Consider the following 24590-nt stretch of genomic DNA (forward strand, 5'->3'; position numbering starts at 1 on the left):
CGCCGTTTATCTTCGGTTAATGATTTTTGGCCGCCGTGAAAAGATCGCAGACCTTTTGACAGCCGACATCAGGCTTGGTTGGCAAAACAGTGCTCACAGGAAAGCTGGATGCACTTCAGAGCACGAGTGTGTGAGCGCATATGTATAAAAGTGAGAGTTACAAACGATATAGCAGACAACGGGTACAAGGACGATTAAGCGAATACGTTGGCATACATTTAATACTAGGACTGCCGAGAACATTAATGACTTAGCGATGCTTCCATGCTAACGCAGCGAATCTCGTAATTACAAGAATTAACAGTGCCTAATGGAAATGCTAAGCTCTAGCCATTGCGTATAGTATGGGTTGGAGATGGGTCTCTAGGCTACTGAAATTCTCCCGCTCTATTGCTGGAGCCAGTTACCCACTCAGGTTCAGCTCAAAGTGGCGCCATATTCTGGGCTCATTAGGATTGCATTAGGAAACCCAAACAACGGTTTGGTGGAAACCTGGGCCTTTAAAAAGATCCACTTGAACCAGCACCAGCATGAGCATCATGTGGTTCTTAGCATACAGGTGCATAGGGCTGAATAAGGTGGCATCATTCACTGTTTTCGTGCTACTTACTTAGCCTTTTGGCAGCCTCCAGGGCCTCGGCAGCAGTGTCGGCAACAAAAAAGCGCTGGACGGCCACGCCACACTCCTGCATCAGCTTCTTGCTCTGGTACTCCTGAAGGTTCAGCCATCTTCTGGGGCTCACTCTCAGCAGCTGCACATGCAAACAGATTGATTAATTCAGAAGATCGATAAGAACCTTTTTCTCCACTCCTATCTAAAGTTTATGGACGAACCACGTTGCAGGAAAATATTGCACGAGGGGGGTCAAAGCTAGTAAAATCCGGGCTACATCTGCTACATCTCGGCCAAACAAGAAAACACCGCCGCTATTTATCACCGCCGCTTACGACGCTCGATTAAACGTGATGTCAAACACTCCGACGTGCCTCCGCGGAGCAATGCCGCGGACCAATCCCATTATCCTCCGGCAGAATACGAGCCAGAAATGGGCTGTTGGAATGAGACGAGAAGGAAAGGATCCAACGGAGAGCCCGTAACAATACGTGGCAGGATGAAGCGGCGTTTCAGAACGGCTCTCCGGAGCTCGGGCTGTCCTAGCTCCGCGCGCTCTTCTGGGAATAATGAGACAGCCAGATGGACTGTGGGTTACTGCACACTCTGAAGTGCGCGCTCAGGAATCGTAGGCTCAGCAGCCGTGATGGCCGTTGACTCCAGCTGTTGGCGCTATTAAAAAGACATCGGTAGGTTTTAGTGGGAAAGAGGCCTGCGCTGAGGTGACTTTCGCTTTTGGTGTTGTCAGGCGGGCTCATTATGCAGTGAAACAGTGTGTGTGTGTGTGTGTGTGTCTAGAGTTATCAAAGAACCGGAGAACAATGAAGAGTACGCTTCAGGAAGCAGAGAGAGAACGCTAATGGCTGAGGGGAACAGAACAGACGAGAAAAGAAAGAACGTCATAGTGTGTATTGAAAAAGTAATTCACTGGGTTTAGTCGATCCTAGCCCAATACGAGAATCCGACGACTTTCCACTTGTTTATTTCTTCGCTTTAGCAACCACTTAAATCAACGTGACGTAAATTAGCTACGCCAGGGTGCATTAGACTAGACCGAAGCTGCTTTCTGATTGGTCTGATTGGTTTGAGCAGAGGCTTTCCTGGTAACATGGATTGAATTTTTCTTTCACTGACTTCAGATCAAACCACTTCAGACTCAAGTCTGTGCCACATTACTAAACAGAACATCAGCTTAGGGGTCAGATAACAGCGTTAACAGCATTCTTTGTTCACCAGGACTGGAGCTAAAGCGATTTCGATGCAGATCTCTGACATGGATCAGTTCTAGTGTTGGGCTGAAAAAAAGAGGGGAGAAAAAAAAAAAAAAAAAAACACACCTGGCTTGCTTTGATATGCAAATCATTTCCGTAATTGGGAATTCATTCTGTTATTCAGTGACAGTCTAGAATCTTGACCCCAATAATGAATTATTGACCCATATATACGGCATTCCGTAAATGACCGTCCTACCATGAACTAAAACATGGGCCGTCAAACAAGAGGTTCTACGGCGCGACGGAAACGCGTTCAATCTCCCATCGGAAGATCGCCAGGAGGTTGCGAATCCCGACGACGCCACAGCCATCGGCAGCAGACTGCAAAATTGGCCATGTTCTTTAGCTGGGAAGGAGGACACTATTCCCTCTCCCTGTGTCAATCAGAGAGACATTAGCCAATCGCTGGCGTTCGTGATGCTGCTTTCCTCCAAGTGTGTACCGCTGCATAGGAAAAGATACGCTTGTGTGTGTTGGAGAAAGCGCACGTTGGCCTTCCCCTCTCTGGTTTGTAGGTGTGGTGTGATGGAGCTGGCTGGTGGACGGGAATTGGCTAATGACTACATTGGGGGGGGGGAGAAAGAAAGAAAAAACGAGAGGTTTCACCGTAAGACATTTTAAGAAGAATACAATCTGACAGCGGGCAGTGGCTGATGCTTTCAGCCTTAAGGGATGACAAGGCCGCAGCGTGTAGGGATAAAGATGGGATATCGCTCTATCATTTATGAGAGTGAGAGTGTGGATCTGACACTGACACACACACACACACACACACACTCCCTGCTTCAATGACTAACCACAGGGATGGCCTTCAGACCCATTTAACCTCAGCCAGACAAACAAGGCCTCAGGCTATCTTTACACCTCAGACGAGAACAGACTACAGACCAAAACAGAACAGAAAGGACCAGATGAGACAAGTCGAGACTAAAGGACGAGATCTGACCATGTACTGAATAAAAAAAAAAAAAAAAAAAATCACCGTCTCGAAGTTTCGAGCACAAAACAACTAAAGACTAAATGTATAAATCCAGTGCTCTCAAACAGCCATTACTGTTTCAGAACATTCCAGAGAAAGAGAAAAAAGAAAAAACAAAAAAACTCAAATGCCAAATGGACCGGAGAGAATACTTGCAGTGTAAGCTCTGCTATTGTTTATGGCTGCGATTTTACAGGTCTTTCATGCTAGCTGTAAAAAGCGTGTCCATTTAAGGCGAGTCAACTCGATTGAACTCGAGGGCTTGAATTGAAAACTTAAAAATAAATAACGAACCCATTAGGCACGGCATGAAAAGCAGATGGTCCGGGTAAAAAAAAAAAATAAATAAATTAAAATTACAGACCTTCTCAAACAACAAAAGAAGAAAATTAACCATGAATGAAAGAGAACGATTTTTCCCCTGCAGTGACGAGCTAGAAGGGTCATTTTGCCCAAATCTCTTGAGAGTATTTCAGAATTTTCATGGCGAGATATTTCACTCGACTAAATCGTTCTACACACAGGAAATAAACTTTCTTCAGAAATGTAGAGATGTGTAGGCTACAGTGAATAACAGCGCTAACTCGTGGAAAAACAAAACATCCTAGTTTGAATAAAGCGTGAGGATTCACCTTCTGGTCCTCCGTCTCCACTCGAGGCCGTGAAGCAGAGGACGGGGCAGAGGGGAGGTGGGGATGCAGCAGGTGGTCGGTCGTAACAGCCGGCATGATCATCTGCGCTTCTCGTGTACTTTACCTTAAGGACCGAGAAGCTACAGCTCTAAAACGGGAAACAGCTCCCACCTCGATGTTCATTAGCACAGAGGCTGTGTGCTAAAGCCTCCTCACGAACACATATAAACCCGACTGCTCGGCTCACGCTGGCATGGTACAAAAGATTCTGATGCCCCACTTATCGCCCGCCGCCAGCTCCACTTACCGGCACACGGACGGCGAAACGCAACAAAACGTCCTCCTTCTTCAATATCAGGAATGAGAATCATCAGGTGTCGACGTTCGTAGACCGTAACAAAAAGGTCACGTGACGCCAAAATGGGTAAATAAATAAATAAATAAATAAATAAATGTTTCATGTGTCTGGTAAGAGCATTTAACATGCAGTCATGGAAGCGCTAATGTACTGTCACAGAAGAGTAAAAAGCACTTAACAGCAGATCTCCAAAACCAGGGCGAGGAGCAAAAACAAAACAAACAAAACAAATATATATATTTTTTATAAATCAAACCACTGGTATTTTCCTACGAACAAAAACGCAATTAACCATCCTTAAACTGAATATATTTTGGCGGCTGTGGTTCAGGCGGTAGAGCGGGTCGTACACTGATCGTAGGGTCGGGGGTTCGATTCCCGGCCCACGTGACTCCACATACCGAAGTGTCCTCGGGCGAGACGCTGAACCCTGAAGTTGCTCCCGATGGCAAGTTAGTGCCTTGCATGGCAGCTCTGCTACCACTGGTGTGTGTGTGAGAATGGGTGAACGAGACACGGTGTAAAGCGCTTTGTCGAACCGCTAAGGTTAAAAAAGCTCTATATAAAGTTCCGACCATGTAGATTTTATTGTTTGGTGTAGCTCACTAACTTATTGTGTCTTCCCTCCAAACTCCAAAATGTTTTTGCTGGAGCATTACATCTCGAGTGAGCTGATCTACAGTACATCACTGTATCATTTTACAATTGTAGCTGTGCAGCCCAAGCGACAGCGTTACGAGCTACGGAGAAACGAGTCGAAGTAAACTATTAGGGGGGGGGAAATACGAGCAAAACCACAAAATTACCATAATGAGGTTGAGAAAACTTTTAAACGTAGGAGGGGCCATTATACATGGGGGAGGGGGGGCGGGGTTTACAAATAAATATTTAACTAATGAAAAGTATTAAGAGCTTGTGACTAAATCTCGCAAATAGTTTTTGTGGTAGTTATATTAAAGTCCGTCTCTCTGACTCTACCCGAGTCCCTCCCCAGCAAATACCCTCCAACAACCACACTAATTAATACATTCTGTTCACAAAAGTCATTAGAAATGAGCATTAAAGTGTTTTGTTTTTTTTTAAAAAATCTTTCGGGGGACCATGCTCCCAATCCCCCCCCCTAGTCTGAAACACCTGAAAAAATGATCTCGGGAGAATTCCTGAGATAGAAAAAAAAAAACCCTGGCAATTAGTCCAGACAGCAGAGACTGCTCTGAGCATCAGATCGCTCTGACAAATGGCATAAAACTCACGAGAGAGAGTGAATAAAAGACAGGAGGATCAGGATAGAATTGTATTTTCATTTTTTTTTATTTATAGAAAAAAGGAAGATTGTTTCATTTGCATATAACGTTAGAGAAATTGTAGTAAAATAAAATCCGGGACCATTTCCCTCCATCGCTCACTTCCTCCCCGGATCAGTAGACAGGACTGAGGCGTACAGCTGGATCCGTTCAGAAGAACATCAACACAGCTAAAGGGAAGGGAAAGTGCCGCCGCTGTGCCGGTACCGTGACAGCCACCCCGGGGTGCCTCACGAGGGGGTGGGGGGATGGAGTGCAGAGAAGAGAGTCTAAAATACACCAACCACACAGCCGGTGGTGCCGGGGGCGGGCAGCTGTCGATCAGCGGCGTGAAAGAGTGCAACGCGTGTTCAAAACGTCAGCGTTCAGAAGTGTCAAATGTGCTCCGATGCCATTTGTGAATAGTTCTGAGCGCGTGGAGCCGATGGCCTCGTCCCAAATTCAAATTCGCATCGCGTTAGTGTCGGGAATTTTCACGCAATTTTCCAGCAAATTTTTTTAGCGAAACGGTTTAGCCAACAAGTAATGGAAGCATCTCTCACTTAAAATCTATCCCAGTTCTTCAGACTTCCTGATACGGATTAGGACACTAAGAATGTTCATTTATTTATTTATTTTTAATGAACAAAAGGTTCAAAAGTAAGAACACAAACTCTGTTGTTTTTTTTTTCTCCCCATTTTAAGTGATTATACTGAGGGGCTACATATGCAATTTGGATGGAAAACGTAGACTTACACTACATTAATAAGCAACTTTTTTTCCACCTCAAAATGACACTGTTCTGCGTGTCTTTCCCAATAAAAAGAAGTCATATCTACACCGGTGGATTTTCTTTCAGTTAATGAAGGAAGTCAAAACGTTCTCCATTTCCCCTGACAGAAAGCGAGGGTGCCTGTTTCAAATGGGAAACTCGAGACTTGAGAGGGAGGTTGGCTGAGTGGGCGGGGCATTGGTTAATATCGGAGAGTTCAAAACATCTACGCAACGGTCAGTCTTTCTAGATTCATATGCTGATTGGGTCATCTGCCATTCTGTTTTAAAGTTGGGGGGGGGGGGGGGGGGGATTGCCTGGGTGTTTATATACATCTTCCTTCGAGCGCTCACGTCGTCACTTCGCTTTAATTAGACCTGCATGGAGGAACTGTCATGAGAACAAAAGCCATGTCAACCCGTCTGTAATTATGAGTCGTAAAAATGAATAAATAAATAAATAAATAAATAAATAAATAAAGAATCATGGGGGTTTTTCCTCCCGTGCACTAAATTTAACAAACGATGAAAGCTCGGTGCTGAAGTGACTGAGCCGGAGCTGTAGGGGGCGCCCCGGGGAGATTGAACTCCCCCACGACACACGGGTTAGACACTAATTACCCTCATCAGCACTCCAGGGATCGCCTGGAGAAAGAGATCGCTAATAGCGCACCATACAAACAAAACAAACCCACACACACACACACACACACACACACACACACACACACAAACAGTGTTAGCAGCACTGGGAGAAATGATATCACACACACAGTCACAATGTCGAGAAGGAAAGTGAGTGTGTGAGTGAGTGAATGTGAGAATATGTGAGTGTGAATATGTGAGGGAATGAGAGGGAGTGACTGAGTGAGTGTGTGAGTGAGTGTGTGTGAATATGCGAGTGTGTGTGTGAGTGTGTGTGAATATGCGAGTGTGTGAGTGAGTGTGAATATGCGAGTGTGTGAGTGAGTGTGAATATGTGAGTGTGTGTGAATATGTGTGTGTGTGAATATGTGAGTGTGTGTGTGAATATGTGAGTGTGTGAGTGAGTGTGTATGAATATGTGAGTGTGTGAATATGAGTGTGAGTGAGTGTGTGTATGTGTGAATGTGAGTTAATGAGTATGTGTGTGTGAATATGTGTGTGAATATGAGAGTGTGTGTGAATATGTGTGTGTGTGAATATGTGAGTGTGTGTGTGAATATGTGAGTGTGTGAGTGAGTGTGTATGAATATGTGAGTGTGTGAATATGAGAGTGAGTGAGTGAGCGTGTGTGAATATGTGAGTTAATGAGCATGTGTGTGTGAATATGTGAGTGTGTGTGAATATGTGAGTGTGTGTGAATATGAGAGTGAGTGAGTGAGTGAGTGAGTGTGTGTGAATGTGTGAGTGTGTGAATATGTGAGTGTGTGTGAATATGAGAGTGAGTGAGTGAGTGAGTGAGCGTGTGTGAATATGTGAGTTAATGAGCATGTGTGTGTGAATATGTGAGTGTGTGTGAATATGTGAGTGTGTGTGAATATGTGAGTGTGTGTGAATATGAGAGTGAGTGAGCGAGTGAGTGTGTGTGAATGTGTGAGTGTGTGAATATGTGAGTGTGTGTGAATATGAGAGTGAGTGAGTGAGTGAGTGAGCGTGTGTGAATATGTGAGTTAATGAGCATGTGTGTGTGAATATGTGAGTGTGTATGAATATGTGAGTGTGTGTGAATATGTGAGTGTGTGAATATGTGAGTGTGTGTGAATATGCGAGTGTGTGAGTGAGTGCAACCCCAATCTCAAATCTACATAGATTCTAATTCTCCATCATATTCTCACTCATGGCACGCCGACTCTCGGCCCTAACCGAGTCCATCCTGTCTCCCGAGACGAACGTATAGCTCTTCAGAATACAGTTTGCTGTCTCTGCTCCACTTAAGGGAACCGGTATTAGCCTTCGAGAGATCCGGGTTCTCTCACCATCTCGCCGTTTGGACTTATTCATGCAGTAGATGTCGATGCTGGTGTTTAAATAGTTCTCGAGCAGGTCTGGGGGACTTGAACAGAAATACCCTACTGAACATCTTAACATAGACCCTGACGTTACTGAGGACGTCGGAGACGTCTGGAAAAACAGACACGCTAAATGTATTGTTGGCGTATTTGGTGGTGTTCTACTTTTATCTGAAGGGTATGCAAACTTTTACACAAAAATCAAACTCTAAAAGCAAGTCCGTCCAACTCTCTCACACACTCACACACACTCTCACACTCTCACACACTCTCACACTCTCACACACACTCTCACACACACTCTCACACACACTCTCACACACACTCTCACACACACTCTCACACACACTCTCACACACACACACTCACACACACTCTCACACACACACTCTCACACACACACTCTCACACACACTCTCACACACACTCTCACACACACTCTCACACACACTCTCACACACACTCTCACACACACTCTCACACACACTCTCACACACACTCTCACACACACTCTCACACACTCTCACACACACTCTCACACACACTCTCACACACTCTCACACACACACACACTCTCACACACACACACACACACACACACACACACACACACACTCTCACACACACACTCTCACACACACACTCTCACACACACACTCTCACACACACACTCTCACACACACACTCTCACACACTCTCACACACTCTCACACACTCTCACACACTCTCACACACTCTCACACACTCTCACACACTCTCACACACTCTCACACTCATGCACATTTTAACACACAACAGAAGAAGTTAAAAGCAGTTTCACAATAATCAAAAAGTTCATCGAAATAATCTAAAATTTCCATTCAGGAAGAAATAAAAGCACCAGGGACGTTTCTTTTTTTTTTGACTCTGGAACCCTCGAACGGTGACGTTCAGCTACGTCAAATCTCTCATTTCAGTGCGCACTTCAGTTCATCTAAATGCAACAATAGGGTGCCTATGCACCTTTAGTGCTTGGCCCCCGGATTAAAAAAATAACACAAAAATCTTGTTTACAAGACCCTCGTCCTTGGCCACCTGCTTCATAAACAAGCAAATAAATAGATCATTTTCAAAATATCTCGGCGATGATGAGGTAAATCATCAAGATCAACGCCACAACATTTATTTTTTTTTACAAAACGTAACGCAAAGTCAAATAATTATCTCTGGAAACACTGAAGCCTGTTCCAGATCCCGTCCAAACCCTCCGGAATCTTTCCCCAACTGATTTTATCCTCACAGTTTAGTTGTTTACCGTCGCTGCCTCGTTCTCGTCCTCCCGCATTAGCATTAAGTGAAGCACGCTGCGGTCTCTGGAGCACGGGAGCAGATGTCCCTTTAGGTACGATGCGTGCCCCGAGCACATCTTGACCTATCGGCCGTCCTCGTACGAAGCCGAAAGGACGGAGGAAAGCTGCGGCAGCATTCGAGTCGCATTCTGTTTCCAGGGCAGACGCAGAACAGACCGACCTCAATAAAAGTTAGGCGTCGTGTTTTTTTTGTTTTTTTTACTGTTTATTTTAAATAAAAACATTTAAAAAAGTAAGGGTTGCTTGAGGAGCAAAAGAACCTGACCCGTGTTTGCCTCAGCAGAACGTGTAACTTCTGGCACTAGGCAAATCCCAGAGGACGTGAGGAAGCAGTTTGTATTTATAGCGCTTTATTGACTTGTCCTTAAGGAACATTTTGAGGATCTGAGATCGGAGAAAATAAACTTTATGGCAAGGAGGAGAGGTCCAAAAGGGAAAAAAAAAAATGTTTCTTTTGACTTCTGTTCTTTAAAAACAACAAACAAAAAAAAAACTTATTCACTCAACACTTTTTTGTTGTTGTCGTTTCCTTCATCGTGGCTCTTGTCCTGTATTATATTAGATTTAGATTCGCGCCGTGTAATAAGTTTGGATATTATCTCAGAGATGTATTTGAGTTTTAGAAAAGGTGCTATTATTTAGACTCGCTATGACCACGGGTTACGACGTCTACAACGAGGACAGGCTCGTGTGATGTGAACGATTTGATCGGCGTGATTTCCAGCGATTTACTCCGATTCGATGATATTTCCAGATGTGCGGACCTGCCGAAAAGCGCTGCAATTTAACATTGGCGTATGCTAGTATGTCACAAAGAGCGGTCTCGTTATTATTTTTTTCAATTCCGAATACAATAGGAGATGAGCCAGAGAGACAAATCTGGAATGACTTGCGCAGATATTAACTTTCTTTGCCATCGCCGACTACACAGCTGGTAATATTATTACACCCTCCTGTACTCTCCTTAATCCTGGAAGGTTCTGGAAGTTTAAAACGTTTGTTTGTTTTTTTTTCTGGATTTTTTTAAAATGGTAAGAATCACAGAGCCGTGAAAAACCAGCATGACTGAGAATTTATACTATAAAAGCCATGTGAACGCCCTACAGCAGCGTTTTAATCAAGAACTGAACACCAGAGTGATTATTGATCGATTAGATTGATTAACTCTAACATTAAAACAGGCCTTCGGTAGAACACGGGTGTCACGAATCCCCTCTGAGCATCCGCATAGCCCGTGCTCTTATTGTCCCGATCGTTATTCCCGTTTCTTGCCCCGTCTCCGCCCTTTGTCACGTCGACGCTTTGTACCCAGCTGTTCGTGATTAGTTCCTTATCAGTACGTGTATTTAAAGCCTCGTTTCATACCCGCATTTCCATTATACGTTTCCTGAGCTTCCTAGATCCCGAGTCGATTTCGGCGGTAAATTTAAGTAGACTGTACGCGATACGGTCGATAATCAGTTCTAAATACATGACATCGAGAACGGCACGTCTACGGTCACTTCAGAACCTGATGATAAATACGCTACAGAAGGACGGTCTGAGATTAAATTCTACATTTAGTTCATTTGGGTAATTAATACAGATTAGTGGGGCACGGTGGTTCAGCGGTTAGCACATTCGCCTCGCACCTCCAGGGTTGGGGGTTCGATTCCCGCCTCCGGATCTGTGTGCGTGGAGTTAGCATGTTCTCCCCGTGCTTCGACTAGCAGAAAAGTAAAACTTTTCTTTTTATTTATTTTTTTTTTTCCAGGTGAGCTACAATTATTTTTATTTTTTCAAGCTTTTTTTTTTTTATTTATTTATTTATTTTTTTAAAGCCAAAACCATCAGTCAGACCAAACGGCAATACAATTCTCCCAGTGAGAAGCCAATTAACGTTAAGGGGAAAGAGCATGGGACGTGAAAGTCACACTTCTATTACTCACTTTAGTTTGCTTTCTGTTAACTTTAACTAGGTGAACTGAGACCTGCGAATTCACAATCCTCGCTCTTTTAAGCCAATAGAAACCGAGTGGGCGGGTCTCTGATCTCAATGTTCTCTCATTGTTGCTTGGCGCACGTCTAAAAAAAAAAAAAAAAAAGTTTTTAAACACTGTTCTGGGTCACTGCATAATTCGAGAGTTCATAATGGCTTCATTATTATTCCGAAATATTTTCTTTTTTTAAAAAAAAAAAAAGCACAAATAAGCGGTTACTTTTAACACGGTGCACACGCGACATCTTCACCCGAGCAGTAGATTAGATCGGGCGTGTGTAAAGCCGTGCGGTTCACGGAGTTTAGTAACAACCAGCTGAAACTATGGTAAGAAGCGTCACGTGTTAATACAACGCGCTCAGCTGTATTGTTTGCACAAACTAGTAGTACACGTCAAGATATAACTACACCGACTGCTTTAATTCTCTCCAGAGGTGAGCATCTGGATGAAGATCACCGCCGGTGAACTTCGGTGGACTCGCACCAGACGTCCCCGAGGCTCGAAATCCTCATTACGGCTCCTAAACCTAAACTCTTTGAACCAACTCCTCTTAATTAGCACCTTCCGACGGTCTCGGCGTTAATTAAGCGCAGCACTTCCTCCCGGGGGCGCGTGGAAATATTAAAAGAATTAACACGACTTTCATATTGCTGATTGGCCCCTAATTGATTTGTTACACGAGAGGTGTGCGGCACGCTCTTCGCCATGGACTCGAAGCGTAGGCTGTGAAACTTAATCAGGAAACGGGTTTCCGACGCGCACGTACGCCGTACGGATTTCTGCCTAGCCCGGTGGAGTAGACACGTAACGGTGTAGCCTTTGTGAAACGGTCATCGAATCGACCCCGATGGGGTGACGGCTTCCTCTGCGTGGTGTTGCACGTTGACTCGGCGGAAAACGCACGCCGATGAGAGGGTAATTGAACGGAGAGCGACGGAGACGATACGAGCACCGTAATGAAATTAACGGCTGACGAGGCACGGCGAGAGATTCCAATGCGCAACATAAATAAGGCAAAATGAGTCATCGGCAATTATCGCACACTCATGCTTGGTCGCGCACACACACACTCTCACTCACTCTCACACTCACACTCACACTCACACTCACACTCACACTCACACTCACACACTCACACTCACACACTCACACACTCACACACTCACACACTCACACACTCACACACTCACACACTCACACACTCACACTCACACACACACACTCACACACACACACACTCACACACACACACACTCACACACACACACTCACACACACACACACTCACACACACACACACACACACACACACACACACACACACACTCACACACACACACACTCACACACACACACACACACACACACACACACACACACACACTCACACACACACACACTCACACACACACACTCACACACACACACTCACACACACACTCACACACACACTCACACACACACACACACACACACACACACTCACACACACACACACACACACACACACACACACACACACACACACACACACACACACACACACACACACACTCACACACACACACACACACACTCACACAGAGTGAATCATTGATGATGATCTGCCATTTTGCTGCATTAAAAAAACAGCGTTCCTTTAAATAAATGGAACAACATGGTGATAAAGTCGTTGATCATAACGTTGTCTAATTACATCATTTAAATGGATTTAACATAAATAACATTCTAATGAGAATTTCTCCCACTACACTCTCTCTCTCTCTCTCTCTCTCTCTCTCCCCGTCTCTCTGTCTCTCTCTCTCTCTCTCCCCCCGTCTCTCTCTCTCTCTCTCTCTCTCCCCGTCTCTCTGTCTCTCTCTCTCTCTCTCCCCCTCTCTCTCTCTCTCTCTCTCTCTCTCTCTGTCTCTCTGTCTCTCTCTCTCTCTCTCTCTCTCTCTCTCTCTCCCTCCCGGTCTCTCTCTCTCTCTCTCTCTCTCTCTCTCTCCCCCCACCTCTCAGTCTCTCTCTCCCGGTCTCTCTCTCTCTCTCTCTCTCTCTCTCTCTCCCCGCCTCTCAGTCTCTCTCTCCCCGCCTCTCAGTCTCTCTCTCCCGGTCTCTCTCTCTCTCTCTCTCTCTCCCCGCCTCTCAGTCTCTCTCTCCCGGTCTCTCTCTCTCTCCCCGCCTCTCAGTCTCTCTCTCCCGGTCTCTCTCTCTCTCTCTCTCTCTCTCTCCCCGCCTCTCAGTCTCTCTCTCCCGGTCTCTCTCTCTCTCTCTCTCTCTCTCTCCCCGCCTCTCAGTCTCTCTCTCCCGGTCTCTCTCTCTCTCTCTCCCCGCCTCTCAGTCTCTCTCTCCCGGTCTCTCTCTCTCTCTCTCTCTCTCTCTCTCTCTCTCTCTCTCTCTCTCTCTCTCTCTCTCTCTCCCCGCCTCTCAGTCTCTCTCTCCCGGTCTCTCTCTCTCTCTGTCTCTCTCTCTCTCTCTCTCTCTCTCTCTCTCTCTCTCTCTCTCTCTCTCCCCCTCTATTTCTCTGGGTCTCTCTCTCGGTCTCACTCTCTCTTTCAGTCTCTCTCTCTCTCTCTCTCCCCACCTCTCAGTCTCTCTCTCTCTCCCCACCTCTCAGTCTCTCTCTCTCTCTCTCTCTCCCTCCCTCCCGGTCTCTCTCTCCCCCCCTCTCTCTCTCTCTCTCTCTCTCTCTCTCTCTCTCTCTCTCTCTGTCTCTCTCCCTCTCTCTCTCTCTCTCTCTCTCTCTCTCTCTCTCTCTCCCTCCCGGTCTCTCTCTCTCTCTCTCTCTCTCTACCCACCTCTCAGTCTCTCTCTCCCGGTCTCTCTCTCTCTCTCTCGGTCTCTCCCTCTCCCGGTCCCTCTCTCTCTCTCTCTCTCTCTCGGTCTCTCTCTCCCCCTCTCTCTCTCTGGATCTCTCTCTCTCTCTCTCTCTCTCTCTCTCTCTCTCGGTCTCTCCCTCTCTCCCTCCCGGTCCCTCTCTCCCCCTCTCTTTCTCTGGGTCGCTCTCTCTCCCGGTCTCTCTCTCTCCCCACCTCTCAGTCTCTCTCTCCCGGTCTCTCTCTCTCTCTCTCTCTCTGGGTCTCTCTCTCTCTCTCTGGGTCTCTCTCTCTCTCTCTGGGTCTCTCTCTCTCTCTCTGGGTCTCTCTCTCTCTCTCTGGGTCTCTCTCTCTCTCTCTGGGTCTCTCTCTCTCTCTCTCTCTGGGTCTCTCTCTCTCTCTCTCTCTCTGGGTCTCTCTCTCTCTCTCTCTGGGTCTCTCTCTCTCTCTCTCTGGGTCTCTCTCTCTCTCTCTCTGGGTCTCTCTCTCTCTCTCTCTGGGTCTCTCTCTCTCTCTCTCCCTCCCGGTCTCTCTCTCTCTCTCCCGGTCTCTCTCTCTCTCCCCACCTCTCAGTCTCTCTCTCCCGGTCTCTCTCTCTCTCTCTCTCTCTCTCTCTCTCTCTCGGTCTCTCCCTCTCCCGGTCCCTCTCTCCCTCCCGGTCCCTCTCTCTCTCTCTCTCTCTCGGTCTCTCCCTCTCCCGGTCCCTCTCTCCCTCCCGGTCCCTCTCTCTCTCTCTCTCTCGGTCTCTCTCTCCCCCTCTCTTTCTCTGGGTCTCTCCCTCTCCCGGTCCCTCTCTCTCTCTCTCTCTCTCTCAGTCTCTCCCCCAATCATAAGTCTTCGACTCCACTTGAGGAAGGTCGTATATCAGAAGTGATGCGTTTGGACAGATGACAGGAGCACTCCTCTTTTGACGTGCGTGCGTGCGTGCGTGCGTGCGTGTTGAAGTTCAGCGCTGCGTTTAAAAAGAAAGTCAACAGAGCGTGCTCCAGGATTTAGATCAGGAAGATTTGCATTAGGAGTAACGCATGTGGAAGCAGCGTAATCTCTCTTCGACAGACTCCGACTCAGGGCAAAGTCAATTCTCTACAGATATGACTTAGCAATTAGCATAGCTAATAAGAGACATCATTAGAAAGAGCGATGTGGAGGTGTCAGGACTTTGCGAGCGAGACAGTGAGAAGGTCATAAAGTGGAAAAGCGAAAAAGTGGGAGCGAAACAAAACGGATGTTTTTAAAAATATATATATTAATATATATAAATCAGTAAAGCTGCTTTGTAAACATTTCCAAATCGAACAAAAAAAAAGTATCATTCCCTCCCGATTCACAGAAGCGGAACTGATTTTGACAACGTCCTCATGCGCGCACGTCGATAAACATCGATCAGCCGTAAATAACCAACCGCATTCCCTGAAGAGCTGATTTGCATTTAGTGACGCCCACAAAACTCCATAAAAGGCAAAGAGAGCTGAATACGACGCCTGAACGGTGAAAGAGCGACTCCTTTGTGCAACAATCGCTAAATCTTCCAGTAATGCAGCTCAGCCACTGCAGAGACTCGAGTCCCAATGTTTCTTCCTTTTATATGGTGCCATTAATTTTGTTTTTAACTGAATGGCCGATTTTAATTGACGGATTTGTTTTGGACCGAGTTTCCGCAAAATCTACGTTAAATTTGAATTTGAAATAACTTAGACATTTTAACTTGATAGCAGAATCTGTATATAAACTAGCAGTAACTCATATCCATCCATCCATCCATCCATTTTCCATATCGTACACAGGGTCGCGGGGAGCCTGGAGTCTACGAGTGAACTCTGGGCACAAGGCAGGGGACACCCTGGACAGGGGGCCAAACCATCAGAGGGCACAATCACACACACAATCACACACACAATCACACACACAATCACACACACAATCACACACTGTCAGCCATCAACGCACGTCTTTGGACTGGAGGAGGAACCTCGAGTACCTGGAGGAAACCCCCGAAGCACGGGGAGAACATGTAAACGCCACGCACACAGAGCGGAGGCAAGATTCAAACCCCCATCCCCGGTGTGGTGAGGCAAACGTGCTAACCGCTAATCCGCCACGTAATCCCGTTATCTCAGGAGAGATGAACCGATTATCAGAGAAAAGAAACGAGTAAACCGCAAATTCAAAAGAAAAATCAATCCGATCGTGCCGTTTTCAATCAGTGATCCATATCCTGCACCTGAATCTGAATCTGTGAATCTTTTCACTCCAACTAAAGAATGATTCATTCCTGTTCATTAGAAATGAATCATCTGGAAAGAAAGGTGAACTAAAAGCTTCCCAGAAGTGACTCTCCTCCAGACCACTGCCATATATCCTTAAATTATTCAAGGAGACTAAACGGCGCTCCCGCGCTGCAGGAACAGCGATTAACCTTGGAGGAACGATATTCAAATCCAGTTAGGGTGCGACTCTCAGCACTGCGTCCCTCGTGACGCTGGAATGGAAATCTGTCCGTGTGAGAGACGGAAGGGAGATTCGGCTGCTCTCAAGTTCTCAAGCTCGATAAATATTCCTCCTAACGCCGCTCCTTCTACACCCGGGTTCAAACATTCAGCTCTCCACTCATTTTTTTTTACGTTCTCCTGCTCTTCGTGTTTTTATTGCACCAATTTTCAATGCTCTGTTTTGCTCTCCAGTAAATCTCTTCTGCTGTTTCAGACTAATGTTCATCTCAATCTCTTCCTCCTCAAGTCCACCGACCTCCTGCCTCCGTTTCGGCTCTCCACCGACCTCCTGCCTCCGTTTCGGCTCTCCACCGACCTCCTGCCTCCGTTTCGGCTCTCCACCGACCTCCTGCCTCCGTTTCGGCTCTCCACCGACCTCCTGCCTGCGTTTCGGCTCTCCACCGACCTCCTGCCTGCGTTTCGGCTCTCCACCGACCTCCTGCCTGCGTTTCGGCTCTCCACCGACCTCCTGCCTCCGTTTCGGCTCTCCACCGACCTCCTGCCTCCGTTTCGGCTCTCCACCGACCTCCTGCCTCCCTTTCGGCTCTCCACCAACCTCCTACGTCCGTTTCGGCTCTCCAATAATCTCCTGCACTTCTCATTCTTCTTTTTACATCTCCACCAACCTCCTGCTCTGCTTTCTTCCTCTCCACCGACCTCCTGCCTCCCTTTCGGCTCTCCACCGACCTCCTGCCTCCCTTTCGGCTCTCCACCGACCTCCTGCCTCCCTTTCGGCTCTCCACCGACCTCCTGCCTCCCTTTCGGCTCTCCACCGACCTCCTGCCTCCCTTTCGGCTCTCCACCGACCTCCTGCCTCCCTTTCGGCTCTCCACCGACCTCCTGCCTCCCTTTCGGCTCTCCACCGACCTCCTGCCTCCCTTTCGGCTCTCCACCGACCTCCTGCCTCCCTTTCGGCTCTCCACCGACCTCCTGCCTCCGTTTCGGCTCTCCACCGACCTCCTGCCTCCGTTTCGGCTCTCCACCGACCTCCTGCCTGCGTTTCGGCTCTCCACCGACCTCCTGCCTCCCTTTCGGCTCTCCACCGACCTCCTGCCTCCGTTTCGGCTCTCCACCGACCTCCTGCCTGCGTTTCGGCTCTCCACCGACCTCCTGCCTGCGTTTCGGCTCTCCACCGACCTCCTGCCTCCGTTTCGGCTCTCCACCGACCTCCTGCCTCCCTTTCGGCTCTCCACCGACCTCCTGCCTCCCTTTCGGCTCTCCACCAACCTCCTACGTCCGTTTCGGCTCTCCAATAATCTCCTGCACTTCTCATTCTTCTTTTTACATCTCCACCAACCTCCTGCTCTGCTTTCTTCCTCTCCACCGACCTCCTGCCTCCGTTTCGGCTCTCCACCGACCTCCTGCCTCCCTTTCGGCTCTCCACCGACCTCCTGCCTCCCTTTCGGCTCTCCACCGACCTCCTGCCTCCGTTTCGGCTCTCCACCGACCTCCTGCCTCCGTTTCGGCTCTCCACCGACCTCCTGCCTCCCTTTCGGCTCTCCACCGACCTCCTGCCTCCCTTTCGGCTCTCCAATAATCTCCTGCACTTCTCATTCTTCTTTTTACATCTCCACCAACCTCCTGCTCTGCTTTCTTCCTCTCCACAAACCTTCTTCTCTGTTCCTCTCCACCAACTTCCTGATCTTCACATTTTTTCCTCTCCAGCAGTCTTCTTCTAATCTTTCTTCTTCAAGGTTTACAAGTTCAGGACTATCAAACCCAGGTAATGCTGGGGGACATAAAACTGAAAAATTCATAATAATAATAATAATAATAATAATAATAATAATAATAATAATAATAATAATATCATCAGCTTCTGGTTTATCTCTCGGTCCAGACAGGACCGCATTTATCAGACATCAACCAGCTCCAATCCTGCTGTGACTTAGAGTCGCTCTTCGTATTGTTATTGACAAACCATGGCAAATTGAATTGCCGCGCAGGGTGAACTGTCATAGCAGAGGGCTGAATTGCCACGATACCCGGCTGTCAATCACAGCTCCTTAGCTCCGTGACAGAGGACAGGAAGCTTCCAGATCGTCACACTTATCTCTCCAAACACAGCACACCTCATCAACAACACACAGGAGCAAAAGAAATTCTTCCAGAATAAGAAATTTAGGTTAAAAGTTCGAGGCGCTTACGTTCGGCGATACAGAATGAAAGTTATCGCCCTTTTTCCCCCCATGAACACACTTTTTCAGAATTCGGGCTAGCGTTTAAACGCAGTGAAAAAGATTACTACAAGCTTTGGCATCGATCAAGGTTCCCCTTCTTCATCTTGCCCTGAACTTACTCGGCATCCATGACCTCTATCTAGGTTTGTCTGAAATGGATACATATCTTTAGTAGGTACTTATTGTTCAGGAGCAGATCATTGAACACTGAAAATATGAAATCCTGTATCACCGTACATCTCATTCACATGGGGGGGAAAAAAAATAAATAAATCAACACTTCTAACACACAGTGTTCATTTTGATCACCTCTTAAAAAAATAGTTGTTGTTTTTTTAATATTATTCGAATGCAAACAAACTTCAAGCGACTTTTTACTTGTTAGTGTGTACCCAAGCTGGGCAGTATGATGATATAATATCGATATCATGATATATATTATGTCACGATACACTTTTCAAATATTTCACAAGAATTGAGACACTGATTAAATGAAATAAATAAATACAATTTCATAGCAATTACAAACTCTGATAGGGAGCAGCTAATTTTGTGTTAACAGTGTGCTCTGCAATACTACGAATTACATTTGTTAGGGGGCCAAGCACCAAAGGTGTGTTATTGTACCTTTTCTTACTGTTCTTCTTCTGCATCTTCTTAAAATCATCTGGTGAAATTCGGAAAGCTGCTTGGAGAGGGTTTAGGGATTATCCTGACCGAATTTTGAAGCGCGTTTATAGTCATAACTTTTGAAACGTGTTTACAAAAAGTCGGGCATCCCTGGATCGCCTAGGTCGAGACGAGTTCGACGCTCCCACCCTGTGACTCTCTATGAATTTCTGCCCGATTATATTTTCCGCCATCTTGGATTTTGTTCATCGGTTACTCCTCTTACGAACGCCGTCCGAGCATCACTAAATTTGTCAAACGTCATCATCAGAGTAAGCCTCAAAAAGTTATCGAAGCAGTTTTGATACTCCAGGTGGTGTGCCTGTAACGCACAAACAAACCTGACGGGGTCGCCGCCAAACAGGAAGTCAGGCTGAATGACCATGTCCTGATGCTTTACAACAAATTTTATCATCAAAAGTCAAAAGTTACAACAACATGCAGAAAATGCTTCCTGCAAATTGTTGCTGTAAACGTTTACCACTACATAACAGTGTTTATAACAACAAACGTTTAACACTACCGTTTTCCTAGCGGTTGCTTAGCAAACCTATACGCCGTGACGCATAGCGTGTACCGTAGAAATGTCTTCAAGTATTGCGATACGATATTTCCGTCATATCGCCCGCCCCTGGTCTAAACGCAGGATTACCCGGTAGTTCGGTGGCTTATTATTAACCACGTCACGATGCATTACATTTCTTCGTTCTTTCCGACCACTCGTAACCCGCGTCACTGAAACCGGCCCCTAAACGGTTCCGGTATGTACAAAATCCCTCCTGGTACTGTGTTCAGGGCTCCTTATCCCATTTTACAAGCTAGTCTTTTACTCAAGTCATAAAATAATCTCCAGTACCCTAAAGCCTTGAGTGCTGCTCTCATCTTACACACTCTTAAACAAGCCACTTGCCATAAAAAAAAAACGTGAGTAGTAAAGTAACCTGGCGTGAGGTAGCTCCTCATGAAGCTTTTCTCTCTCTGTTCTACTCTGTATGTATTTATATGTGCATATACTGTGCAAAGTGACCTTGGGTCTGAGAAAGGCACTATATAAATAAAACGTATTATTATTAGACACATGCCTCCCATAGAACAAGTGTGTGTGTGCATAAAGGTGTGTGTGAGTGGGCTGGATTTGGCATTAGAACACATTCTCGGTTCTCATACCAGCCTACTCATAGCAGAGTGTGAGAGGGAGATAAAAGTCTTTTCATGCATTACAGAACCTCCATTCATAGGAGTAAACAGAAGAAGAAGAAATAAATAAATAAATAAATAAATAAATAAATAAATAAATACTAAGTCTGCAGTTGGCTTGGTTCCTGGTCCTATTATTTGTCATGGAAATTTTGCTGATGCACGTTGTGCTTTCGCAATTCGGTAAAGCCTTGCCGAGGTCATATTTACATAGTAATTACAAACACTATCCCCGCTCCTCGAACCCTAACCTTCAATCTTGAGCATTTCTTCAGAATGCATCCTTGACTTCAGGTTAATGTTCAATCACTAACTTGCATCCGGAGGTTAAATTGAGATTTATTATATGAAGGGGCCCTACTTCCAGTAACAGGCTTGGTCATATCTACACAATATTACACCGCCGCCATATCTAGTGGCATTTACATTTAACCGAATAGATTTTATTACCAGACCCGCCGTCCTTTACACTTTTTGCTAGCTCGGCAATTTAACACCGGAGCAGGTTTGTACGACCTGCATCGCTCAAAATACACCAAAAGAGCACTCTCTTCTTTTTTTTTTCCCTTCCCTGCCCAATAAATCAGTCCCTCCAGGATTTAACTGGAGAAAATCCTTTAATGTAAATCCGAGCAATATTCCGAGGAGCTTGCGATTTTTCACAATTACAGCAGATTTTCAGCAGATCCGGGCTTAGACGCGTCACGTGACGTCATTCAGCCAAAGTCCTCTTCGTTTCACGTGTGTGAAAGAGGAGTAGGGCTAAAATGTGTCGTTTAGCAACAAAACATCTCACAGGATCGCACCGTGTCGTGTCTGGTTGAAGCCTGAGGTTTACATCACGGACGCTTGCATAGTGGACTGTCTTCCACGTCTGAAGCGAGTGAAGAGTCAGGATCACGTGCGGCTGTTCTGTTCCTTTAAGAGGAAAAAGGTTGGATGGGTCACACCGTCAAACATCCAGAGCGCTCTCTGTGAAACACAGACACTCTGATTGCATCAGCATAAACCTGCTGATTGTTTAGTGAACTTTTAGTCGATAGGAGGATCTGCATCTTACAGTCGTGATCCGAGACCACAGAGACTGAGAGATCTAACGTCTCTGTCCCGTCACCAGGAGAAGAAAACTCAGCTGCAATGTGAAACACTCAAATCAAACACACGCACGCTCACACACACACACACACACACACACACACACACACACACACACTCTCAAATCAAACACACACACACACACACACTCACACCAAACACACACACACTCTCAAATCAAAACACACACACACACACACACACACACACACACACACACACTCACTCACTCACACTCAAATCAAACACACACACACACACACTCACACACACACACTCACACACACTCTCAAATCAAACACACACACACACACACACACACACACACACACACACACTCACTCGCACACTCAAATCAAACACACACACACACACACACTCAAATCAAACACAAACACACTCAAATCAAACACACACACACTCAAATCAAACACACACACACACACTCAAATCAAACACACACACACACACACTCAAATCAAACACACACACACACACTCAAATCAAACACACACACACACACACACTCAAATCAAACACACACACACTCAAATCAAACACACACACACACACTCAAATCAAACACACACACACACACACACTCAAATCAAACACACACACACACACTCTCAAATCAAACACACACACACACACACACACTCACTCGCACACAAATCAAACACACACACACACACACTCAAATCAGACACACACACTCAAATCAGACACACACACTCAAATCAGACACACACACTCAAATCAGACACACACACTCTCAAATCAGACACACACACTCTCAAATCAGACACACACACTCTCAAATCAGACACACACACTCTCAAATCAGACACACACACTCTCAAATCAGACACACACACTCTCAAATCAGACACACACACACTCAAATCAGACACACACACTCTCAAATCAGACACACACACTCTCAAATCAGACACACACACTCAAATCAGACACACACACTCAAATCAGACACAAATAAGTGGTTAAACGATGTAAAATCATCTCTCATCGTCACACTGTCGTGATCTGCGTCACAGTTTTTAGCAGGTCACACGCTCATGACGCCGTTTCAGAGCACGAGCTCATCTATATAAAAGTTTTATTGCTCACACTTCAGATGTACGTTGAACAGAATGACTCCCCACCAACCAATCAGCTCTCGCCTGATGCACAGCCACAAAGATACGTCCAGCATGTAGTTAGCGCTTAGGAGGACTGCATGTTAGCACGTCTCTGCCTTCCATGATTACCCATGAGCCCTCTCTCTCAGCATGGCCATGCAAACACGCATTAACACAGAAGTATAAATCAACCTAAACAGCTCCTTCAGTCCGGTTCTTTTACTGTACGCTTCCTTCCTCTTACTCCACTAGATATTCAGGCGAGAATGCTTCCTTTTACTTGAATATTTTCCTCTTAGTAACACGACGTCTACTTAAGTCACTATTTTTGATCCTCAAACCACCTCTGATCATAAACAAGTAGAACCTATTATTATGAAAATGCAAATATTTTTCTAAAATTGCAACATTAAAGCCTACATCTCGTTTTCAATAATGGGTTCGTTTAATTTAAATTCACTATATGAAATCAGTCAAATTATTATTATTCAAAGCTTTAATAAAAGCATTTATAAACCGAGATTGGGAATTATTTTATTTCTCTTCCTTGTCTCTCTTACATTAAGAAACACTAATGCTACAGATACTGAAGTATTTTTGTTCAGGAAAGCCATGCATTATATATAATAATAATAATAATAATAATAATAATAATAATAATAATAATACATACATACATATTACAATTATTATTAATTTTTGAGAATTGATTTTTCATTAAAAAGTCAGAATTTTAGGATAAAACACTTACACGTAGTGTTTATCTAGGGAATTATCAGTACAAGCAGGTTTTAAGGCACGAAATGATATGGACTACTCGATTATTAGCCAAAGGAAACTTATTTTAAATGACCAAAACAAGCAATAGTGACAGAAATCTCAAATTAACACCAATGGCTTTCATTTGTCTCTTCAGATGTTCCCAGCTGGACTTTTACCCGGGCACGTGTAAAAGTGCAGATAGAGAGATCATTTTAAAAGGATGACTGGCTTAATTCTGGTTTGTAAAAACTAATTATATATGCATACTTTGTTTTGTTTTAATTAATCTTTTATTGGATACTTGTGAGGTGACAAAGTAAAACATTTGATGCATTTTTTTTTTTTTTTGCCTTCTGATGCTTAGACGTTATGGACGTTCATGTAAAACGTTCATGGTTGTTAGATTTGGCTGCGACTGCCGTAATAGACGAACTACTACTAGTGATAAAAGTACAAGAGAAATATATTTTAAAAATCATAATATCGGTTAAATGAGAAGAGATGCATGAAGATTTGAGGTACAGTCTAATCACATCCTGAGGTCAGTTAGAGATTACTAATCCCATCAAGTCCCAGAAAACAGACCCAGGGCAGCAATTTCTCAAAAACACATACACCGTATGTGAAGAACGAGAAGCTGTGTGCAGGTATGAAAGGGTGTCTTAACAACTATTAATAACTAACTTCTGTACTTTGTGCACGCTGAGTATGCAAATGCAGAGAAATTAGGGCATTTGAGAGGTCAAGTAACTGAAGTGGGGGCAAAGTCCGACTAAGATGACTTTTACAACCAGTGCCACTTGAAAATGTGAATTAGCATGAAATGCCAAGTGTATGAAAATAAAAAAAAAACAAGTAGAACTTATAAGTCATGCTAATGTTATTGTTTATGAGTTTATACTGTGCAAACGTCCATTTCAAAATCAACACGAACTACTTGATTTCTTATCATATGGGCTCACGCTATATTTTCCTATCCGTTTTGGACAAATCCCGCCTCCTATGCTAGAATTGGGTGGGAGTATCCA

The 24590-nt window shown here is 45.3% G+C and overlaps 1 protein-coding gene across 1 annotated transcript in view; it reads right to left on the reverse strand.

Annotated features, from left to right (window-relative positions):
- The window catches only part of suclg2 (succinate-CoA ligase GDP-forming subunit beta), a 92037-nt gene that overhangs the window by 67055 nt on the left and 392 nt on the right, over nt 1-24590 (reverse strand). The window contains exon 2 of the mRNA XM_053674012.1: nt 611-752. Within this exon, the coding sequence (XP_053529987.1) occupies nt 611-752 (142 nt within the window). The remainder of the gene's footprint in view (nt 1-610; nt 753-24590) is intronic.

The sequence above is a fragment of the Ictalurus punctatus genome, chromosome 21, assembly GCF_001660625.3.
Source record: "Ictalurus punctatus breed USDA103 chromosome 21, Coco_2.0, whole genome shotgun sequence".
Classification (NCBI taxonomy): domain Eukaryota; kingdom Metazoa; phylum Chordata; class Actinopteri; order Siluriformes; family Ictaluridae; genus Ictalurus; species Ictalurus punctatus.